At 46.6% G+C, this 17873-nt stretch overlaps 1 protein-coding gene and 1 pseudogene across 2 annotated transcripts in view; one reads left to right on the top strand and one right to left on the bottom strand.

The window, feature by feature from the left end:
- Positions 1 to 17873, top strand: part of DDI2 (DDI proteasomal shuttling factor 2) — a 33373-nt gene that overhangs the window by 4472 nt on the left and 11028 nt on the right. Inside the window, exons 2-6 of one of the 2 annotated variants that reach the window (XM_060624133.2) lie at positions 3550 to 3679; positions 6825 to 7061; positions 8893 to 9019; positions 13167 to 13294; positions 17352 to 17480. In XM_060624133.2, the coding sequence (XP_060480116.1) occupies positions 3550 to 3679; positions 6825 to 7061; positions 8893 to 9019; positions 13167 to 13294; positions 17352 to 17480 (751 nt within the window). The remainder of the gene's footprint in view (positions 1 to 3549; positions 3680 to 6824; positions 7062 to 8892; positions 9020 to 13166; positions 13295 to 17351; positions 17481 to 17873) is intronic. The other variant, XM_078452355.1, reaches the window with a different exon arrangement.
- Positions 12589 to 13156, bottom strand: LOC132672954 (ubiquitin-ribosomal protein eL40 fusion protein pseudogene; annotated as a pseudogene).

The following is a 17873-nucleotide window of genomic DNA, read 5'->3' as shown; positions in this document are numbered from 1 at the left end:
CAATGCCTTACCGAAACTCTTTGTTTTGACTGGTGGAAATGTGAAACCATGGGTCTGATGATACACTCTTGTTGAGCTGGAAACTCATTCAGATTTCTTATAGGACTTGAGCTATACAATAATCGTCTTTCTTAGACTCTTAAGCCTGTTTTAACAAAAAGAAGTCGGTTCTTTGTGGCTGTTATAATTTCAGCTAAGCTTTTGTTTATTTCATTTGCGTCCTTGGACTAAAATGGAATACGCCTGCTGCTTTGTCAGAGTGAAGAATGTTTTGCTCCTCACCCACATTCTTCAGTCTAGTATTTTTAGGAAATGGGGCAAGATAGCAATGTTCCACATGACATGTATGTGTTTGGTGGTAGTTATTACCAGGATCTTAAACTTTTATTGTTAGATCGGGCTGTCTTTATTTTAAAAAGTTTTTTTTTTAAATGTTTATTTATTTTGGGGGGAGAGAGAGAGAGACAGAACACGAGCAGAGGAGGGGCAGAGAGAGAGAGAAACACAGAATCCGAAGCAGGCTCCAGTCTGGGTGGTCAGCACAGAGCCTGACGTGGGGGCTCGAACTTTCCAACCCTGAGATCATGACCGGAGCTGAAGTTGGACACTTAACCGACTGAGCCGCTCAGGCGCCCCCAGGCTGTCTTTATTTAAAAAAAAAAAAAAAAAAAAAAAAAAAAAAATTTACAGCATCTGCTGAGGAAAGACTATGTCCACTGAACACCGTGGAGTTTTTACGTGGAAGTCCTGAGTGAGGAGCCGCCACTGGTCCTTCCTCATGTTCAGGACACATTGATAGGCTGAGCGGTGCACAGGGTTTTGGTTCCCCTGGTGAGCATAGGCCCTCAGTGGTGACAGATGGCTTAATAGCTCTTGTTCAGGTCACCAGCTAATTGAGCTGGCCACATTGGACTTCGGTTTGGGGCAGTTGTATGTGGTCCTTAGGGAAGATCTCCCGCTCTTGGAGTCAGGCAGGTGTTCCAATCCTAGTTCTATTCTTTTTCCTTTTTTTATGTTCTTATTTTTTTCTTTCTTTATTTTTTGGTACAAAATAGATGGTTTTATCAAAGCACAGGGATAGGACCTGGGGGCAGAAAGAGCTGCCCTTATCTTCTTAATAGCTGTGTAGTCTCAGGTCACCGCACTCTGTTTCCCTGTCTGCAAAATGGGACGAATAATGCCCACCTAGAAATGAGAGGGCGTAGGATGAGGCGGGAGACTGTGGGAACCCGTTCCAATGGAAGTGCAAGCCGTGGTAGTGTCTGCTGTCTTAATATGGCCCTCCAGGTAGCATTGCCAGCTTGAAGACAAGTCTTCTGCTGGATAGGAACATTTTGATGCTCTGCGTTTGATTTCCTGTTGTAGATAAATGTTCTTCTGTAAGTACAGTTAAAATGTGTCAACCGATCGTGTCTCTACATATACTGATGGTTGAGTTTCTGAACCTGGAAAATTAAGGAGCGGGCCGTGGACCACTCAGTACCTTTGTCGTAAGGTGGCTTCGCTGTGTTGAGGCCACCTTGTGAGAGCCGCCTGCGTGGCATTTCTGTTGTCATGCCTCCTCTTGCTTGGTGCACACCTCAACTGGGACACTTGTCCCTTCAGATTTATGGTAGCTTTCCCAGCAATTCCACAAGTTACCATACGGCTCTCGGGTTGTATTGCAAACAGTCTGTGTTGATTCTCTTGTACTTTCGCCACGCGATATGTGGTTACGTGAGGGAGAATAGCAGAGTGTGAGTGGATCGATGGAGTGACAGTCCAGTGGACTGCTGGAACGTGTTTTAACTTTGCAGGTTGAGGGTAGGAACCAACGATCCATTTTCTAGTACTGTATAGAACTTAGGAAGTGTAATCGGCCCTATGAGCTCTGAGTCCCATTTTTTTGTGCACCCCCAGAAGTATTTGGCTTTGGAAATTCAGTTTCCTGTTGGTTCTACTTCTCATGTCAGTGTAGATTCTGAGAGCAGATATGACAGATCATTTTTCCCAGCAGAAATCTGTATTTTTCAGGTTGCGTGTCAGGCAGTCTTCCTGCAAGAGCTGTGAGGACATGTGAGGAAGCACTGTAAAATGGTAGAGTAGCAGACCGACCTGGAAGGGACAGCTGTAGCGATTATCTAGCCCCAAGTGCTTGCTTGACAAACGGAAATGTGAAGCCAGGACCAGCGGAGGGACGCGGCCACTGTCAGAGCCAGGACAGGACTCAGGTTCCTCAGCTTGCACGTGGCCTGGTGCACAGCAAATCTTTTGAAAGAAAACCTTTCAAAGCCTGAGTTTATTCTGAATACCCCTCTGCAGTATGTAATAGTGCAGGATAGGTTTTATGTTCCTTTGTGGTTAAACTATAGTATGCCCTTTCTCCGTTTTTTTCCTACAGCACAGTGTTTCACCTGCTTTTATGCTCTCAGGTTTTTTCAGTGTTTGATTGCACATCAAAAAAATGTTTTTATTAGTAGTACATCCCTGATCCAGTAGAAGAGAAGGAAGAATGCAGAACAGGCAGTATTTGGAAAACTTTTAGACTTGCCAGTGTGCAAGATCATTTAAAAATGGATACATTGGGATGTCATATACAGCTTGGTGTCTGTAATTGACAAGACTGTATCCCATACTGGAAAGTTGCTAAGAGAGTAAATGTTAAAAGTTCTTGTCACAAGAAAAAAAAAAGACATTTGAGCTACGCAAACAAAACAAATTCCTGTCCTCAAGTAGCTTCCATTTTAGTGGAACAGAAAGACAATAAAGAAACAGATATTTAAGGAGCTCCTGGGTGGCTCAGTCGGTTAAGCGTCCAACTTTGGCTCAGGTCATGATCTCATGGCTTGTGAGTTCAAGCCCCGTGTCGGGCTGTGTGCTGACAGCTCAGAGCCTGGAGCCTGCTTCGAATTCTGTGTCTCTGTCTCCCTCCCTCTCTCCCTCTCTCCCTCTCTCCCTCTCTCCCTCTCTCCCTCTCTCCCTTCCCCTCTGTCTGTCTCTTTCTCCCTCTCCCCCCCCATCCCCGCTCTTGCTCTGTTTCTCAAAAATAAACAGTAAAAAGAAATAGATACTTAATATGAGAGGGTTTTTAAATAGGGTGGTTAGTGAAGGGCTCTGGAAAGGTTATATTTGATCAGAGACCTTAAAAAAGAGTGGCTGGGAGGGCGTCTGGCTGGCTCAGTTGGTAGAGCACGTAATTCTTGATCCTGAGTTCAGGCCCCATGTTAGGCATAGAGCTTACTTAAAAAAGAAATAGCTGGGGAAAGAACATCCTTCAGGTAGAGAGAAGAGCAAGTGAAACAGTCCCAAGGGGGAAATTGTCACATTATTTAGGGAGCAGCAATTACGGTATGAAATGAAGTCAGAGGGGGAGCCAGGGACCAAATTGTTGGACCTAGCAGGTAACGGGAAGGATTTAGGCTTTTATTCCAGGTGTGATGGGAAACCATTGGAGGGTTTTGAGCAGGCTGGGACTGACATCTGGTGAAAAGGGACACTGTACGTAGTCTTCCTGCTTTGTTCCATGTTATTTCTCAGTGCTTCATATGGTGAACTCTTTCCTGGTTGTAGATCGTCTATGCTGAAAGACCCCTCACAGACAACCACAGATCGCTGGCTTCCTACGGCTTGAAAGATGGGGATGTCGTGATTTTACGGCAGAAGGAGAATGCAGACCCTCGACCTCCAGTGCAGTTCCCAAGTAAGACATTCCTGACACAGGCATCAGGAGACAGCATAATGCAGTGGGTCAGAGCTGTGGACTAGCTTCGGGTTCAGACTGCGGGGTATGGAGTCTGCCCCTTGGTTGCTCTGTATCCTTGGCTGGGTTGACTTCCCTATGGCTGTTTTCTTAGCTGTGAGAATAGTGCAGCCTTCAGCACGCCCTGGATAAATGTTCGCTTCTGTTGTGATCGATGAGAACTGTATCCTGGGGAAGGACTTAAGAGGCCATCTATGCCCGTGATTCCTGACTGACTGTTGCTGCTTCGTGTCTGGCCCTCAGCTAGCAGGCCTGTGTGGGACATTTTACAGTCAGCCAGGCACTTGCATGCACATTGCACAGGATCACAGTTGTAGGGGAGGAGATTCCTCTTTATAATTTGTTATCGTTAATAGACAAAGCTCCGGTTTTAAGTAATGTCTTCAGTGTTACATAGCTAATAAGCGAAGGCATGGGAACTAAAACATGGTACTTTTCCCATTGTACTGAGCTTTTTGAACAGTAGGCAGCTGGACCACCAGATTCTGCTCCTTGCCCACCAGCCGTGTTAATCATGTGAAAGGAAACTTACCTGTCTCGATGTTCTATCCGGAATAGGGGTTTATAGTCTGGAATCTGTGCTTTGGGATTTAGAACGTTTCTGTGTCCCTGAAATAAATACGCACAGTTGTGTGGCTGAGAGCATGTGTGCATTTGATAGGGAGAGGGTCAGTAGCTTTCTTTGGATACTCACAGGGGTTCACGATCTACAAAAGTGGCCAGGGTTCTGATGTGGACCCCTTTAATGAAATGTAATAGTGTTTTCCATTCCCTGCTGTCTTCAGGTAGATTTCTTAAATACTGCTTAGTCTCTAGGTCAGTGGGTTTAAAGTTTGTGGTTCCAGCTGATGAGTGTCTGGGTGATGATGACACAGGCCAGCTTAGAACACAGTGCATCTGTTCAGCCCAAAACTGGGGCTGTAAGAGACCATCAAGCACTGTTCCTCCCAGATCGGAATTACATTAGTCCCTTGGGTCTACTGTTAAACTTTAGAAAGAGTTGTGACTTGAACATGTCAGTCAAAAAAACCCAAAACAAATCTTCCTTTGGTTAATTTGGTGAAATTGTTAGTTCTGGAGAATTGCTGGTTGTTTTTTTTTTCCCCGTACTGTCACATGTGGACAAGAGAGCCAGTCTGGGGGAGGGGAGCCATCTGAGGGGAGCAGATCTAGTCGTTCAGGTAAACAAGTTTTTCAGAATTACTCTGAAGCGAATGGACTCTCAAGATAAGTGTTACCATGGTTAAAGATAAAAATTTCTTACCCTGCAGAGAAGGTCCACCCATATCTGTGTTGCTGGTTGGTATGGATTAACTCCGTCATGCGCATGTGTGTATACACACACACACACACACACACACACACACACACACACAAGCTGCCAGCTGAGGTCTGTTGGAAGGAGGTGGCTAGTTGAACCCATGCTAAAGAGGCAGAAAATGATACTTGAGTTTAAGGATTCCCTTCTTCTAGGGGCGCCTGGGTGGCTCAGTCGGTTAAGCAACCGACTTCAGCTCAGGTCATGATCTCACAGGTCATGGGTTCGAGCCCCGCATCGGGCTCTGTGCTGACAGCTCAGAGCCTGGCACCTGCTTCGGATTCTGTGTCTCCCTCTCTCTCTCTGCCCCTCTCCTGCTTGTGCACGCGCGCTCTCTCCCTCTCTCTCTCTCTCTCAAAAGTAAATAAGCATTAAGGAAAAAAAAAAAAAGGATTCCCTTCTAGTCGATTTCCCAACAGCTTCAGGATAGCCTCAACTTGAAACAGGAGTGACCATCAGGCACATTTTTGGGATTGAGGAGATACACATTCGCTCAGTTCTAGCCCCTAATTCTGTCTCTGCTCTACCTTTTTTTTTTTTTAAGGTAAAACTCCTTTTCTAAGTAACCGTTTTGTTGAGATATCATTTGTATACCATACAGTTCACTCATGTAAGGTATACGTAATGTGCAGTTCATTTTTAGTCTATTCCCAGTTGTGCAGCCATCACTACAATCAATTGTAGCACATTTTTATCACCTTATAAAGAAACTGGACCTATTAGCAGTCATTCCCCATCTGCCTCCAAGCCTTCTAGCCCTAGGCAACCGTCAGTCTACTTTCTGTGTCTGTATTTTCCTATTCTGGACATTTCATAGAAATGGAATCATATAACACGTGGGTCCTTTGTGTAAGGCTCCCTTTTATTTTCCTTTCGTTTTAATAAGGTCAGCTCAGCCTGGATTATAGAACCCAGGAGTTGTAGCCTCTAAATCTGTTCTATCTTTTGGTGACCTCAGCACCGAGAACCTGAGCAAGTCCCTTTTCTTCTGTTTGTCTCTCCTGTAAAACGATGACACCTGCTAGCTCCCTGGTGGTGTGAGAGGAGTTAGCCGTGGTGCGCAGATGAAAGTGTAAATTCCAAGAACGAGTATGTTTAGCAGAGACTTGTAGAATTTTACATCTAAAATTTATGCAGTTCACTTGGTTTGTATAGTATTCTTTATCCCAGGTGTCCGGGCCCTTTGAGAGATGTCAAAACAAACTAGGATTTTTCTCAAGAATTACATCCAGATTTATGTGGTTATGTTTATTAAGACTAGCTTTAATTTGTAAAAAATACAAGTAAGTAGGGGCTCCTGGGTGGCTAAGTCAGTTAAGCGTTCGACTTCAGCTCAGGGCACGATCTCGCAGTTCGTGGGTTCGAGCCCCGTGTGGGGCTCGGCTGACGGCCCGGAGCCTGGAGCCTGCTTCGGATTCTGTATCTCCCTCTCTGCCCCTCCTCTGCTCACGCTCTGTCTCTCTCTCTCAAAAATAAATACACATTAAAAAAGATACAAGTAAGTAAAAACTTGTTATGTCTTCTGGGATATTGTAGAAGCCAAAAATCTAGGGTCATTACCATGGACTGCACCCCTTTTCTGTTCTTGGTTGTGGGTTCACTCAGACTGCAGTCTTTATATTCAGTCAGCGTGAGAGAGCGCGGAGGAAAGGTCAGATGTCTGCAATTACCATTTGCCATATACCGTTCACCAGCAAATATTCCGCTGTGCCCTTCAAATGCTTGTGTGTCACTGGAAGTAAACTTTGAACCGATTTTCCCCAACAGACTTGCCCCGCATAGACTTCCGTAGTATAGCCGTGCCTGGCACGTCAGGCTCCCGGCAGCGCCGGCCACCAGGAGCACAGCAGTCCCACTCATCTCCCGGAGACGTAGCTTCATCTCCTCAGGGCTTGGACAATCCAGCCTTGCTCCGAGACATGTTGCTGGCCAACCCCCATGAGCTGTCCTTGCTGAAGGAGCGCAATCCACCCCTGGCGGACGCTCTGCTCAGTGGAGACCTTGGTAAGCTTATCAACGTGGAAGACTGGCGAGCGGACCTGAGGGGAAGTAGCGGTGTCGCGGCAAATTTGGAGAAACTCCAGCAACTGGGGTGTTCAGCCCGCCAGGTCACGTGATCTCTTGAGCACCCCAGTTGCTCTCCGAGAGGTAAAGTGATGCTGATGCCAAAGGCGGAGTTGAGTGGCGGTCGTGATCCAATTTTGCAACAGCACAGAGTTCTGAGATCCAGCTTGACCAGCCTCCTCCACTGACGGTTTTTTGTTCCCCCAAATTATTTTCACGTAACCTATTGCGCGTAACCTAGGGACTGGTATTCTAACCTGTTCGGTGGGAGCCTCAGTTGAAGAGAGCACCAGTAAGCCAGCTGATGCCGGGTGAAATGCTCTTAGGGACAGAAAACCTGTCCGGTGCCATCAGCCTGTGTGGCAAAACGGAGCCCTCTGACTCTCACCCACCCCAAGATTAACGATAGTCGGTTGTCGCCAATAGCTTGTTGCTGTGTTTGAGCCATTCTTGAGTTAAACAGAATGTTTGTTTTTAGTCAGCTCGATGAATAAAGTTTTTCTCTGTAAATTTCTCCAGTTTTACTCCTGGGTTTATGCAACTGTGCTGATTACATTTTAAAGCGTAACAGATGCTCCATAGCTCATTCTTCAGCTGACCCTTTTTTAAACTGAGGTAATAATTACCTAACAGAAATGCGCAGGTTTTAAGTGTACAGTTCATTGAGCTTTGGCAAAGTCCTGGAGCCGCCACCCTAGTCAAGATGAGAGAATATTTTTCTCGCTCCCGAATTCCAGTATGTCCTCTGCTGGTCAGCTTCCTCCCCTTATGGGCTACTGCCGTTCTGACAATCGTGTTTTCAGTCTCCGGGTTAATGGAATCACACAGTATGTCCTCTCTCATGTCGGGCTTCTTTTGTCAGCTTAATGTGGTTTAGATTCCTTCATGTTGTGTGTATTGATAGTTCACACGACCGTTCTCTTGGTGTCTTTAATTCCTTCCGCAATATATCTAATCGCCAAAGACCGTGATGATGGCACGTAGAACTTGATACATTTAAATACACCCTCATTTAAGAAACAGCGAGACTAAGGTGGCTCTTGTGACATACATTTTATAGCAAGCAGTATTTTCTCTTTCCTCATTTTCCTGCCTGTTACTCACGAGGTCCTGTAGGTGGACTGACAATAGTTTACATGTAACGTCCCTGGTCTAAGGCAGGGGGTGTTCTCAAGGGAGTGGCAGGAAAAGCGGGGCTGTAGTGCCCTGTGGGTCTTGTTGTCGTCCCTCATCGAAGCGTAGCTGACACAGGGTGTTGGCGGTAGAGTCACGGGGGCACAACACGGTGATTCGTCATGCCCACGCCTCGTGCTGTGCCGCTGCAGGCGTGGCTGCCCTCTGTCCCCACGCAGGGCTGCGACGGCACCACCGACTCCATGCCCTGTGGTCGCGCTCTGTTTTAGTTCTGCGTAATAGGTTAATGGGGGCAGCGGGGAGGAGAGGAGTGGGGTCACTCATCTGCCACACAGATGGCTGTTTCTGCTGATTTAAATTGAAATGCTCTTACCTCTGAGTAGAAACAGTATGACGGATAATTTCTTACCGGAATAAATGACTTTTGAAAATACTTGATTTCTTGACACTGAATTTAGGGGACGTAGTCTTGCCTCAGAAATAGCAAGTAAATGTAATTGCCCGTTTAAAATAATTCTTAGGCATCCTTTCTGCATCTTGTATAGTTGTATTTTGAGAAACGATTTGATCTGGAAAAGTACTAACAGAGAATGGAAATAGCGTGGCACTCAAGATGTCCCCCTTGTTGTTTTTGTAGAGAAATTTTCTAGGGTCCTGGAGGGACAGCAGCAGGACCGAGCCCGGAGAGAGCAAGAAAGGATTCGTCTCTTTTCTGCCGACCCTTTTGATCTTGAAGCTCAGGCAAAAATAGAGGAAGATATAAGGTAATGACCCTTTACCTAAAGAGCAAGCTTTAGAGAATCCAGATTTCCCAAATGACAGGTGACCTGGTATCAGTCGGGCATCTGCTTTGAGGCAGCGTCCTTGTTTTGTATCTGAGATAGTAATTTCAGCCTTTTAGGTCACTCTCCTCTTCCGTTCTCCTCGTGTGTGGATTTAACGTTACAAAGTACGGGTACCTAACTTGGGGACTTTAATGAAGACTCCCGGACTGGCCTACGGTGCATCATTAGAGCAACCCCATCAACCTGGGGTCGGTGACCCCAGGACTGAGCAGAAGCTCCAGTCCGGTGAGACCGTTAGGCTGTCTGTACAGGCTGATTGGAATCTCAATCCTTACACACAATACACGAGCCCTAATTAAACCCAGGCTTGAACATGATTGGATTAGAGAGCCCTGTACGGATGGGCCCTTGTAGTCCTGGGTCTGTTTTCCTTCTGCAGTTCTTGAGCTGGCCTCCGTGGATAAACAGACTGCCAGACACATTTCCAGCTCCAGTTTCCCCAATGCTGTGGCTCGCACCTGGGGCTAAGGTAACATCACATAGGAAGCTTTAAAAATGCAGATGGCTTGTGCTCTGTTCCCCAGTCAGCCAGATGGATCAGCATCATAAGAGATGGGGCCAGAGCAGGTATAATGATGCTAATGCCAACCTCAGTCACATCGTGAGTCACAAGAACGATGCTGGTCAGTGGTCAGTCCGTTAGAATGAAAGCACAGCTGCCCCCCACCCCCATGTCGTGTTTGTTGCGAACGGTGAAGGCTTTAGCACAGTAGTCCCTCACCTTACCCGTGGTTAATTGCAGTCCAAAAGCAGATACATCAGAAGGTCAGTAGTAGCCCAACAGTGTCACAAGGCCTGTGTCATTCGCCTCAGTTCATCTTATTACGTGGGCAATTTAGCATCTCCCATCATCACAAGAAGGGTGAGTACAGTACAGTAAGGTATTTTGAGAGAGACCACGTTCACATAACATTTGCCACAGAGTATTGTTCTGTTTTATTACTGTTGCTTATCTCTTGCTGGGCCTCACTGATAAATTAAGCTTTATCATAGGTGTGTATATATAGAAGAAAACATAGTGTGTATAGGGTTCAGTACTGTCTGTGTTTTCAGGCATCTGCTGGGGGTCATGGAATGTATCCCTTGCAGATAAGGGGGAACCACTGTATAGCTAAGAAGAACTGTGTTCTTTGTCATAATCTTTGGTTACTTGAATGAAGCCTGACTTGGTCATTACATTATACTGTCAGCTTAGAAGTCAGATAATGGTTATTTTATCTTTTATTTCTCTGACTACATTTGAAATCAGGGACATTTAAATTGTATGCCAGAATCAGTTGCTAGCCCTTAGCCATTCACTTGTGTTCTTGTTGATTAAGTGTCCCCATTAATTGCGTCAGTATATTAGTATATGAATATTTTTGGGGAAAAAAAAGCGAAAACATCTCACTAATTAAATCTCCCCAGAGAAATAGGAAGAAATTTGTGTTCTCTGAACTTGACCACATTGCAGTTGTAAGGGAACCTGACATAATTCTCAAGAATAGATGTGTTCAGGGGCTCACTCAGTTGAATGTCCGACTCTTGATTTCAGCTCAGGTCATGATCCCAGGGTCATGGGCTTGAGCCCTGTGTCGGTCTCCGTGCTGAGCACAGAGCCTGCTTGGGACAGTCTCTCTCTCTTTCTCTGTCTCTGTCTCTGTCTCTCTCTCTCTTTCTTCTCTCCTTCTCTCCTTCTCCCACCCTCCTTCTCTCCCTGCCCCTACTTTGCCCTCCCCCCTGCGGCCACACTTTCTCTGTCTCTCTCTTTCTCAAGTGAAGGATTATGGACCAGAAATGTCTCAAGTAAGAGATGTAAAGTCTCTCCCGTAGAGTGATGAGAGAGAAGTGAGAATCCACACGTGGTGCGTGTGGCCTTGCGTGCTCGCTCTCTCTCTAAAAAAAAAAAAAAAAAATAGATGTGTTCCATCCAGAAACAGGAGTGGTGGGTGGGTGGGAGGGTATCGTAGCCGAACCCTGACCCTGCACTGTTGGCAGAGTAGCCATGAGATGAGGCATATTTGTGTAGCTCGAGGGGGGCCCGGGGAAGTTAAGGAAATGGGATAACGCGTACAGTCTTTTCAAGAAGACCTTGTGCCTCTGAAGAGACTCTCTACATACGTACGGAGCCCAGAATAGCCAAAGCGACTGGTATTATCTCAGAAGATTTTTTGCTGAAATTTATCTTGGTTGGAGTCAACGCAAGGTCAGGAATATACAACTAATTTTAGTTCATCTCTAAATTTAATAATGTGACAAAAGAGAAAAGCTGTGTAGTTCTGCCAAATGCCTTTTGAAGTTTTATTTGGTATGTTAGACCAGCGATTCCTCAGCGTATGTATACATTGGAGTATAATAGCTCGCATGTTTCCCCAACTAAATTAAACGAGGGTGCCTTGGACTTTCTGGGAAGTTTCATGCGTTTTACAGAAAGACTGCTAAAACCAGCAGTTCATTTGAGGTGGAGCATTACCGCGAAAAGGACAGGCACTGCAGTTTAGAACAGGGCTCCGCAGACTTCGTCCGCAGAGAGCCGGACCGCGAAGATCGTAGGGTTTGCAGGCCGTGCTGTGTCTGCCACCAGCACTCCCGTCCTCCAGCGCGGTATCAGAGCGACCACAGATGACCCCACAGGATGGAAGGGAGTGGTGTGGCTGCGCTCCCGTAGAAGTTCGCAGGTGGTGGCCTGTAATGTGCTAGCCCGTCGCCTACGGTTATAACTTCTCCCCAATCTTGGGCCCTGTTCTGTTAGTAACTCAGTCTTCGGGTACGTTGCCCAGCGCCTGCCCTCGTTTCCATTAATGTTGGTCGTGTTTGGTGATGTTTTTAAAAGGAGGTTGGGAACGGAGACAGGAGATGTAGAAGTAAGCTGGAACTCCCTTTTACATCCCTTTCTCGTTTAAGAATTAGAATCTGTCTAATGTTTGAAGAAATGGTTTGCTGGACCAAGTGAACTGTGGGGGGTGTGTGTGTGTGTGTGTGTGTGTGTGTGGTTTTCCAAGTGATAGCCGGGTAGCTAAAGAGGTGTGTGCGTTTTCCCAGCATCTGCTCTTTTGTTAACATTGTGTCGTAGATGCTGAATCCCTCTTAGCTCCTGGAGTAGGAGTCCGTCCCCTCGTTTACAGGTAGAAAACCCAGTCTTGGAGGTGAAGCAGCAGGTGCAGCAGGGCGGTTGAAACCTCTGTGTTTTACCTTTGCCAACCGTCTTTAACGCACTGGACATAGGACGCATACCCAGACACCCAGTAAATCCCCGTGAAAACGGAAGCATTCACGAGATTCTGACATTCTCCAGAATTAAAAGATTTTGACTCTTACTCTCTCGAGATTCAGTTTCCCGTATCTGAGCTTGTAAAGGGAGCAGAACTGTTTGATGTGAAAGTCATTTGTGTGCCTTTAGATTTTCTGCCAGCTGTGTCTCACTACCTCACCTGTTGCAGGGGACAGTGCCAATGTCCATTTCCAGGGCTCAGCTGCTGCAATAGGGGCAAAAGATACGGACACATCTGGTGTGTGGTTTCTTTTTTTCAGTCAGTGAAAGGGAGACTTTATCGAGGCACACAGGCTCTGGGGTTCGGGCCAGGGGGCCGTCCCGCAGGCCAAGAGCCGCTGGAAGGGCCTTATCTGACCTTCCTCTCGGGGCGCAGGTCATTGCTGTGACCACGCTTCTTGTGGCAGTTGACAGCTCAGGGGTGCAGGCGAGCAGAGCTCTCACGGCAGGTATCTTGTTGCAGTTGTATTTCTGGGCCGGCTGGCGGAGGGAAGGCTGGAGGGTGCCACCCCCCGGCCGAGCACCGAGCACCGGGCGGACTCTTCCTGGGTATTGTAGCCATCCTCCAGCTGTTTGCCCACAGAAACCAGAAGCTGCTGCTCAGGCGAGATGCCCTCCTGGTCTCGAACTGTAGCCTAGACATTCTCACTGGTGTCACTGGGCTCAACCTCAAGGGTGGTGGTGTCGCCCATCAGGGTCTTCACAAAGATCTGTGTCTCTGCGTCTGCCACTCTCGTGGAAGAGAAAGCCCCGTCTGTGTTTAATACTGTGACTTCTGAAACAGATGATGATTCCACTCTACTTGGTTTGTTACAGGCAACAGAACATCGAGGAAAACATGACAATAGCTATGGAAGAGGCTCCTGAAAGTTTTGGCCAAGTGGTGATGCTTTATATTAACTGCAAAGTGAACGGACATCCTGTGAAAGCCTTTGTTGACTCAGGTGACGTCTCTGTCTTTGTCCATGTGTCCGACATTCTGACCTGACACAGGGAGAAGGGGAGACTCTGCTTTAACCCTGGTAAAGATGGCAGCAGTCCTCCAGGCTGCCACCTGACCAGCCCAGGGGTTACGTCACTCGCCAAGCTTTGTGTGTGTCTGTTGTCACAGGTTTATTTTTGTAATCTTTTTTTTTTTTTTTTTTTTTTTTTTTAAGTAAGTAAGTAAACTCTGCCCCAAACGTGGCACTTGAACTCACAACCCTGAGATCAAGGGTCGCACGCTTTACTGATTGAGCCAGCCAGGCACCCGTAATCATTTCTTAACTGGTTTTGTCTTTCGAAGGATCTCCTTTAACTTCCTACCTCCCCTTATTTGGCATCCTGAGTTGTTCGGATATCTCTGTGGGAAATTTGGGAGTAAATGGGTTCAGCAGAAGGAGCTATAAGAAGCGGCTGCATAGAGTGTAGGTCAGACAGATAGTTCAGCACGGTCTGTGCACCAGCGCTTTGCCAGGAGCGATGAGGAGGGGGAGCGTGTGTGTCGGGGCTCTCGGCCTTAAAGAACTTAACAGCCAGGTCAGGAGACAGGGAGTTTCCCACTTGAGGATTCAGATAATCCCTGTACCAGCTGGCACCTTTTCTCACCGTAATAGCTCTGTTTCTCAGTAAGATCGCACAGAGCACCGTGCGGGTATGGCTGAGTGGTCCTATGTGTCTTAATTCTGTGCAGTTCCCTCAGGCTGTAAGATAGGATGAGTTCCTAGAGTAGTAGAAGCCTCTGCTCAAGTAATATTTTCCTCCGTTTGTTCATCCACAATTATTTGAGCACATGCTAGGTTTCAATTGTCATTAAGAGTTTGTATCTTGAGGGGGCACCTGGGTGGTTCGGTCGGTTAAATGTCCAGCTCTTGACGTCAGCTCAGGGTTTGATCTCAGGGTCGTGAGTTCAAGCCAGACATTGGGCTCCACACTGGACATGATGCCTATTTTAAAAAAAAAAGTTTGTGTCTTGAGATGCATACATTCTTGGGAGAAGCAAATTTGCCGATTATTCGGTTTAAAAATGTCTGTTGAATGCTGTAGGCAGGGCACTTGTGCTGAGTGGGAGTTAAGACTCACTAACTGTAGCCTAATGGGGCTCCTGTGAGTGAGAGAGACAAATACCCAAGAGACTCTAATATTACCACACTCAACATTTATTGAGCCTCTATTGTATGCCAGGCAACATATTAGGTGCTTAATATAAATCATCTTAATTTCAGTTAGTCCTGAGGAAATCCCTGTGAGCTGTGTTTGACTATTAACCCTATTTTGTAGGTAGGGAGGCTTAGACGTTGAGAGGTGGTGTCCCTCTTCAGGTAGACAGGGTCACGAGGAGCAGGCTGTGGGTCCAGCCCCAGATCTGTTTGATGGCAGATTCCACAACAGCAAAAATCCGATGCGTGTTGGGTACACATCGAGACCACATTCGCACCACGACTGGGGTGCTCAGGCATGGCTCTGAACTGAGCTGTCTCCATGAGCAAGAGGATGGGGCTTCAAGCCGAGGCTTGAGAGAGGGCAGGGGAGCGGTGAAAGGGACCCTTCTCGTGTCGGGCTTGCTTACTTTACATCAGTAAATAGCTTCTGTGGGGTAGAGTGAGGAGAGGGGAAGAAAAGAGGAAAGTTGCCTTCTCCAGTTTTCTCTTCCTTCACTTTTGCTGGGCCTTCTTGAATCTAACTTTCCTCGAGTGCCAAGAGCTTTCGGTGTCCGTGAAGTGTAAGGTGCCTAATGAGTAACGCGAACAGGGAGTGTTGGAACTGAAGGAGCGGAAAACTCACTGGGTGAGGACAGTTTTGAGCTTGGTCTTAAAGTGTAAGTGGAAATCAGAGAAAGTGAAGGCAGGGGGCGCTCTGCAGGAGGGTCAGCGCGAGTAAGAGGCAAAGGGAACAATTTCCTCCTGTCAAATTGGAGGGTTTTGAACAGTCAGAGTAGAAGTCTGATATTTGAGTCTGTTTGGGCTACTATAAAAATACTATCAACTGGGGGGCTTATAAACAACACAGATTGATTTCTCGTAGTTCTGGAGGCTGGGAAATCCACCGTGAAGATGCAGGCAGGCCCAGCGTCTGCTGACCTGCTTCCTCGTTCACAGATGTTCTCTTCTGGCTGTGCCCTCACGTGGCAGGAAGGGGGAGGGAGCTGTCCGAGGTCTCCTGTGCAGGGGCACTCGGCCCATTCCTGAGACTTTCACCTTCGTCACCTAATCACCTCCCACAGACCCCACCTCCTAATCCCATCACGTTGAGGGTCAGGTTTTAACATAGGAAATTTGCAGGGACACAGATACTCCGTCTATTGTAGCAGGAAGTAGTTTGGCCAGGACGAGGTAGGTTGTGAAGCTGTGACAGTGTAGCTGGAGGCTAATCTTATTAAAGAGTAGAAGCCATGGAGGATTTGTGAGCAGAGGAGTAAGTGATCTGAAGAAGACGATTATTTGAGGAAGACCAAAGATAGTTACAGATCTGGAGAATTCCGTACCCCTCAGGGGCAGGACTATTTCCTTGCTTTAAATTATGCATCCACAGAGTGGTTTGGAAACCAGAGAAGTTGTCCATTAGCAAGGGGAATAGGGTGTGAGCTAGGCTGATTGCTATAGTTAGAAGAAGGAAGGTCAGAAATAGAAATTGCATAAAACTTACTCACAGGGTTGGAGCAGAGTTTGAGAGTGGGGAGAAGACTGAGGCGCCTGGGTGGCTCAGTCGGCTGAGCGTCCGACTTTAGCTCGGGTCATGATCTCACGGCTCGTGGGTTTGAGCCCCATGTCAGGCTCTGCGCTGACAGCTCAGAGCCTGGAGCCTGCTTCTGATTCTGTGTCTCCCTCTCTCTCTGCCCGTCCCCTGCTTGTGTTCTGTCTCTCTCCCTCTCTCAAAAAGAAATAAGCATTAAAAATAATAATAAAAGCTTTAAAAATTAAAAAAAAGAGCGAGGGGAAGGCTAAAGGAAGAGGAGTCACGGGGGCTGTCTGGGCGGCTCAGTCAGTTGAGCATCCGACTTTAGTTCAGGTCATGAACTTGCAGTTCGTGGGTTCGAGCCCCACATTGGGCTCTGTGCTGACGGCTCAGAGCCTGGAGCCTGCTTCGGATTCTGTGTCTCCCCCTCTCTCTGCCCCTCCCCTGCTCATGCTCTCTCTCTCTCAAAAACAAAATAAACATTAAAAAAAAAAATTAAGAGGAGTCACAAGTGAACGGTGTCAAGTTTCATGTTGTAAGAAAGTAATTCCCTTGGTAAAGAGAGAAATCCAAAGTGAGAATTACTGGGGGAGAAAAGAGCTTTATAGCCCTGTTGGCTTTGAGATGGAAATGTTGAGCACACGGGCATGTAGACCAGAATCTGTGAGAGAGATCAGGGCTGTAGGTGAAAACAGATGTGTCTGTGTCCTGTGCTGGCCTGCTCCGGCTGTGTGGGTGAATACACGTAACCAGGAGAGAAAAGACCCTAAATGCCTTCTTGCTGAAAGGAAACAGAGTGTGATTGTTGGAGCAGAGATGGGGAGTTCAGATTTGGTTTTGTTTTTTTTTTTTTTGAGAGATGGTGGGTTTTACATGGTAAATTATAAAGTCCCCACATTTGGAATAAAAATAATCTGATAAGATGTTTAGAGATACTTGATGAAGATTGACCCGAGTGTAAAGGAGTGCTTAACTGAGCACTTAACACATTTCCATCTGTAGATGTGGGTTGACTTTCTGGAAGTCCTCTCCGGGTAGTTTTGCTTTCTGTCGGTAAAGTTTTAAAACATCATCTCATGAAACAAATTTAATGAGACATTCAAACAAAATATCCTTTCCGTCACTATCAGGTTTCTACGCTGTGTTTCCGATACCAGCGTGGAACTGAAAGTTGAATGAAGCGTGGCAAGAACGGCTAAGGGCTAGACTAACCCAGGTGTGAATAACCGTCCACAGACAAAAGCCTGGGGGCTACTTGCTTTCTGCCTTGTCCTCAGGCTGCGGTTTTTAATCTTCCCACAAACGTGGATTTCATTTTTATTATCTGATGTTTCCCTCTGCTTCCAGGTGCCCAGATGACTATTATGAGCCAAGCTTGTGCAGAAAGGTGTAATATAATGAGGCTGGTGGACCGTCGGTGGGCAGGGATTGCCAAAGGAGTGGGCACCCAGAAGATTATTGGAAGGGTACATCTAGGTGAGTAAAAGGCACTATGGGAGTCTTTTCAGGGTAGTGGGTGTTTCAAAATTTGTTTTGTGTAGGCATACCTGATGTAGCAAGCCTGATCCCCAGACACGTTAAATCCTGTGTTCTGTCAGAGTTACACACATACAGGTTTTAATTTGTTACAAGACATCAGTCCCTATGTACTTCTATTTTCCTGCTCCTTTGAGACCGCGTTCAACTATTAGCTCTTTTCTTGTGGTGCTCACCTCCATATTTCGAAATAACATGTTTGTCGTGCTGTCACTGACACGTAAATACTGTGGAGAGCTGAGCCACCTAATTGAAGACGATTGCTTTTCTCTTTGTGTTGTTTGTCTTACAATTAGTAATTGTCTTCTTTTGGTCATCTGATATTCTAAGTGT

This window comes from Panthera onca, chromosome C1 (assembly GCF_046562875.1).
Source record: "Panthera onca isolate mPanOnc1 chromosome C1, mPanOnc1 haplotype 2, whole genome shotgun sequence".
Taxonomy (NCBI): Eukaryota; Metazoa; Chordata; class Mammalia; order Carnivora; family Felidae; genus Panthera; species Panthera onca.
Note: the sequence above shows the minus strand (reverse complement) of the source record. Positions and strands in the feature narration are given on the sequence as shown.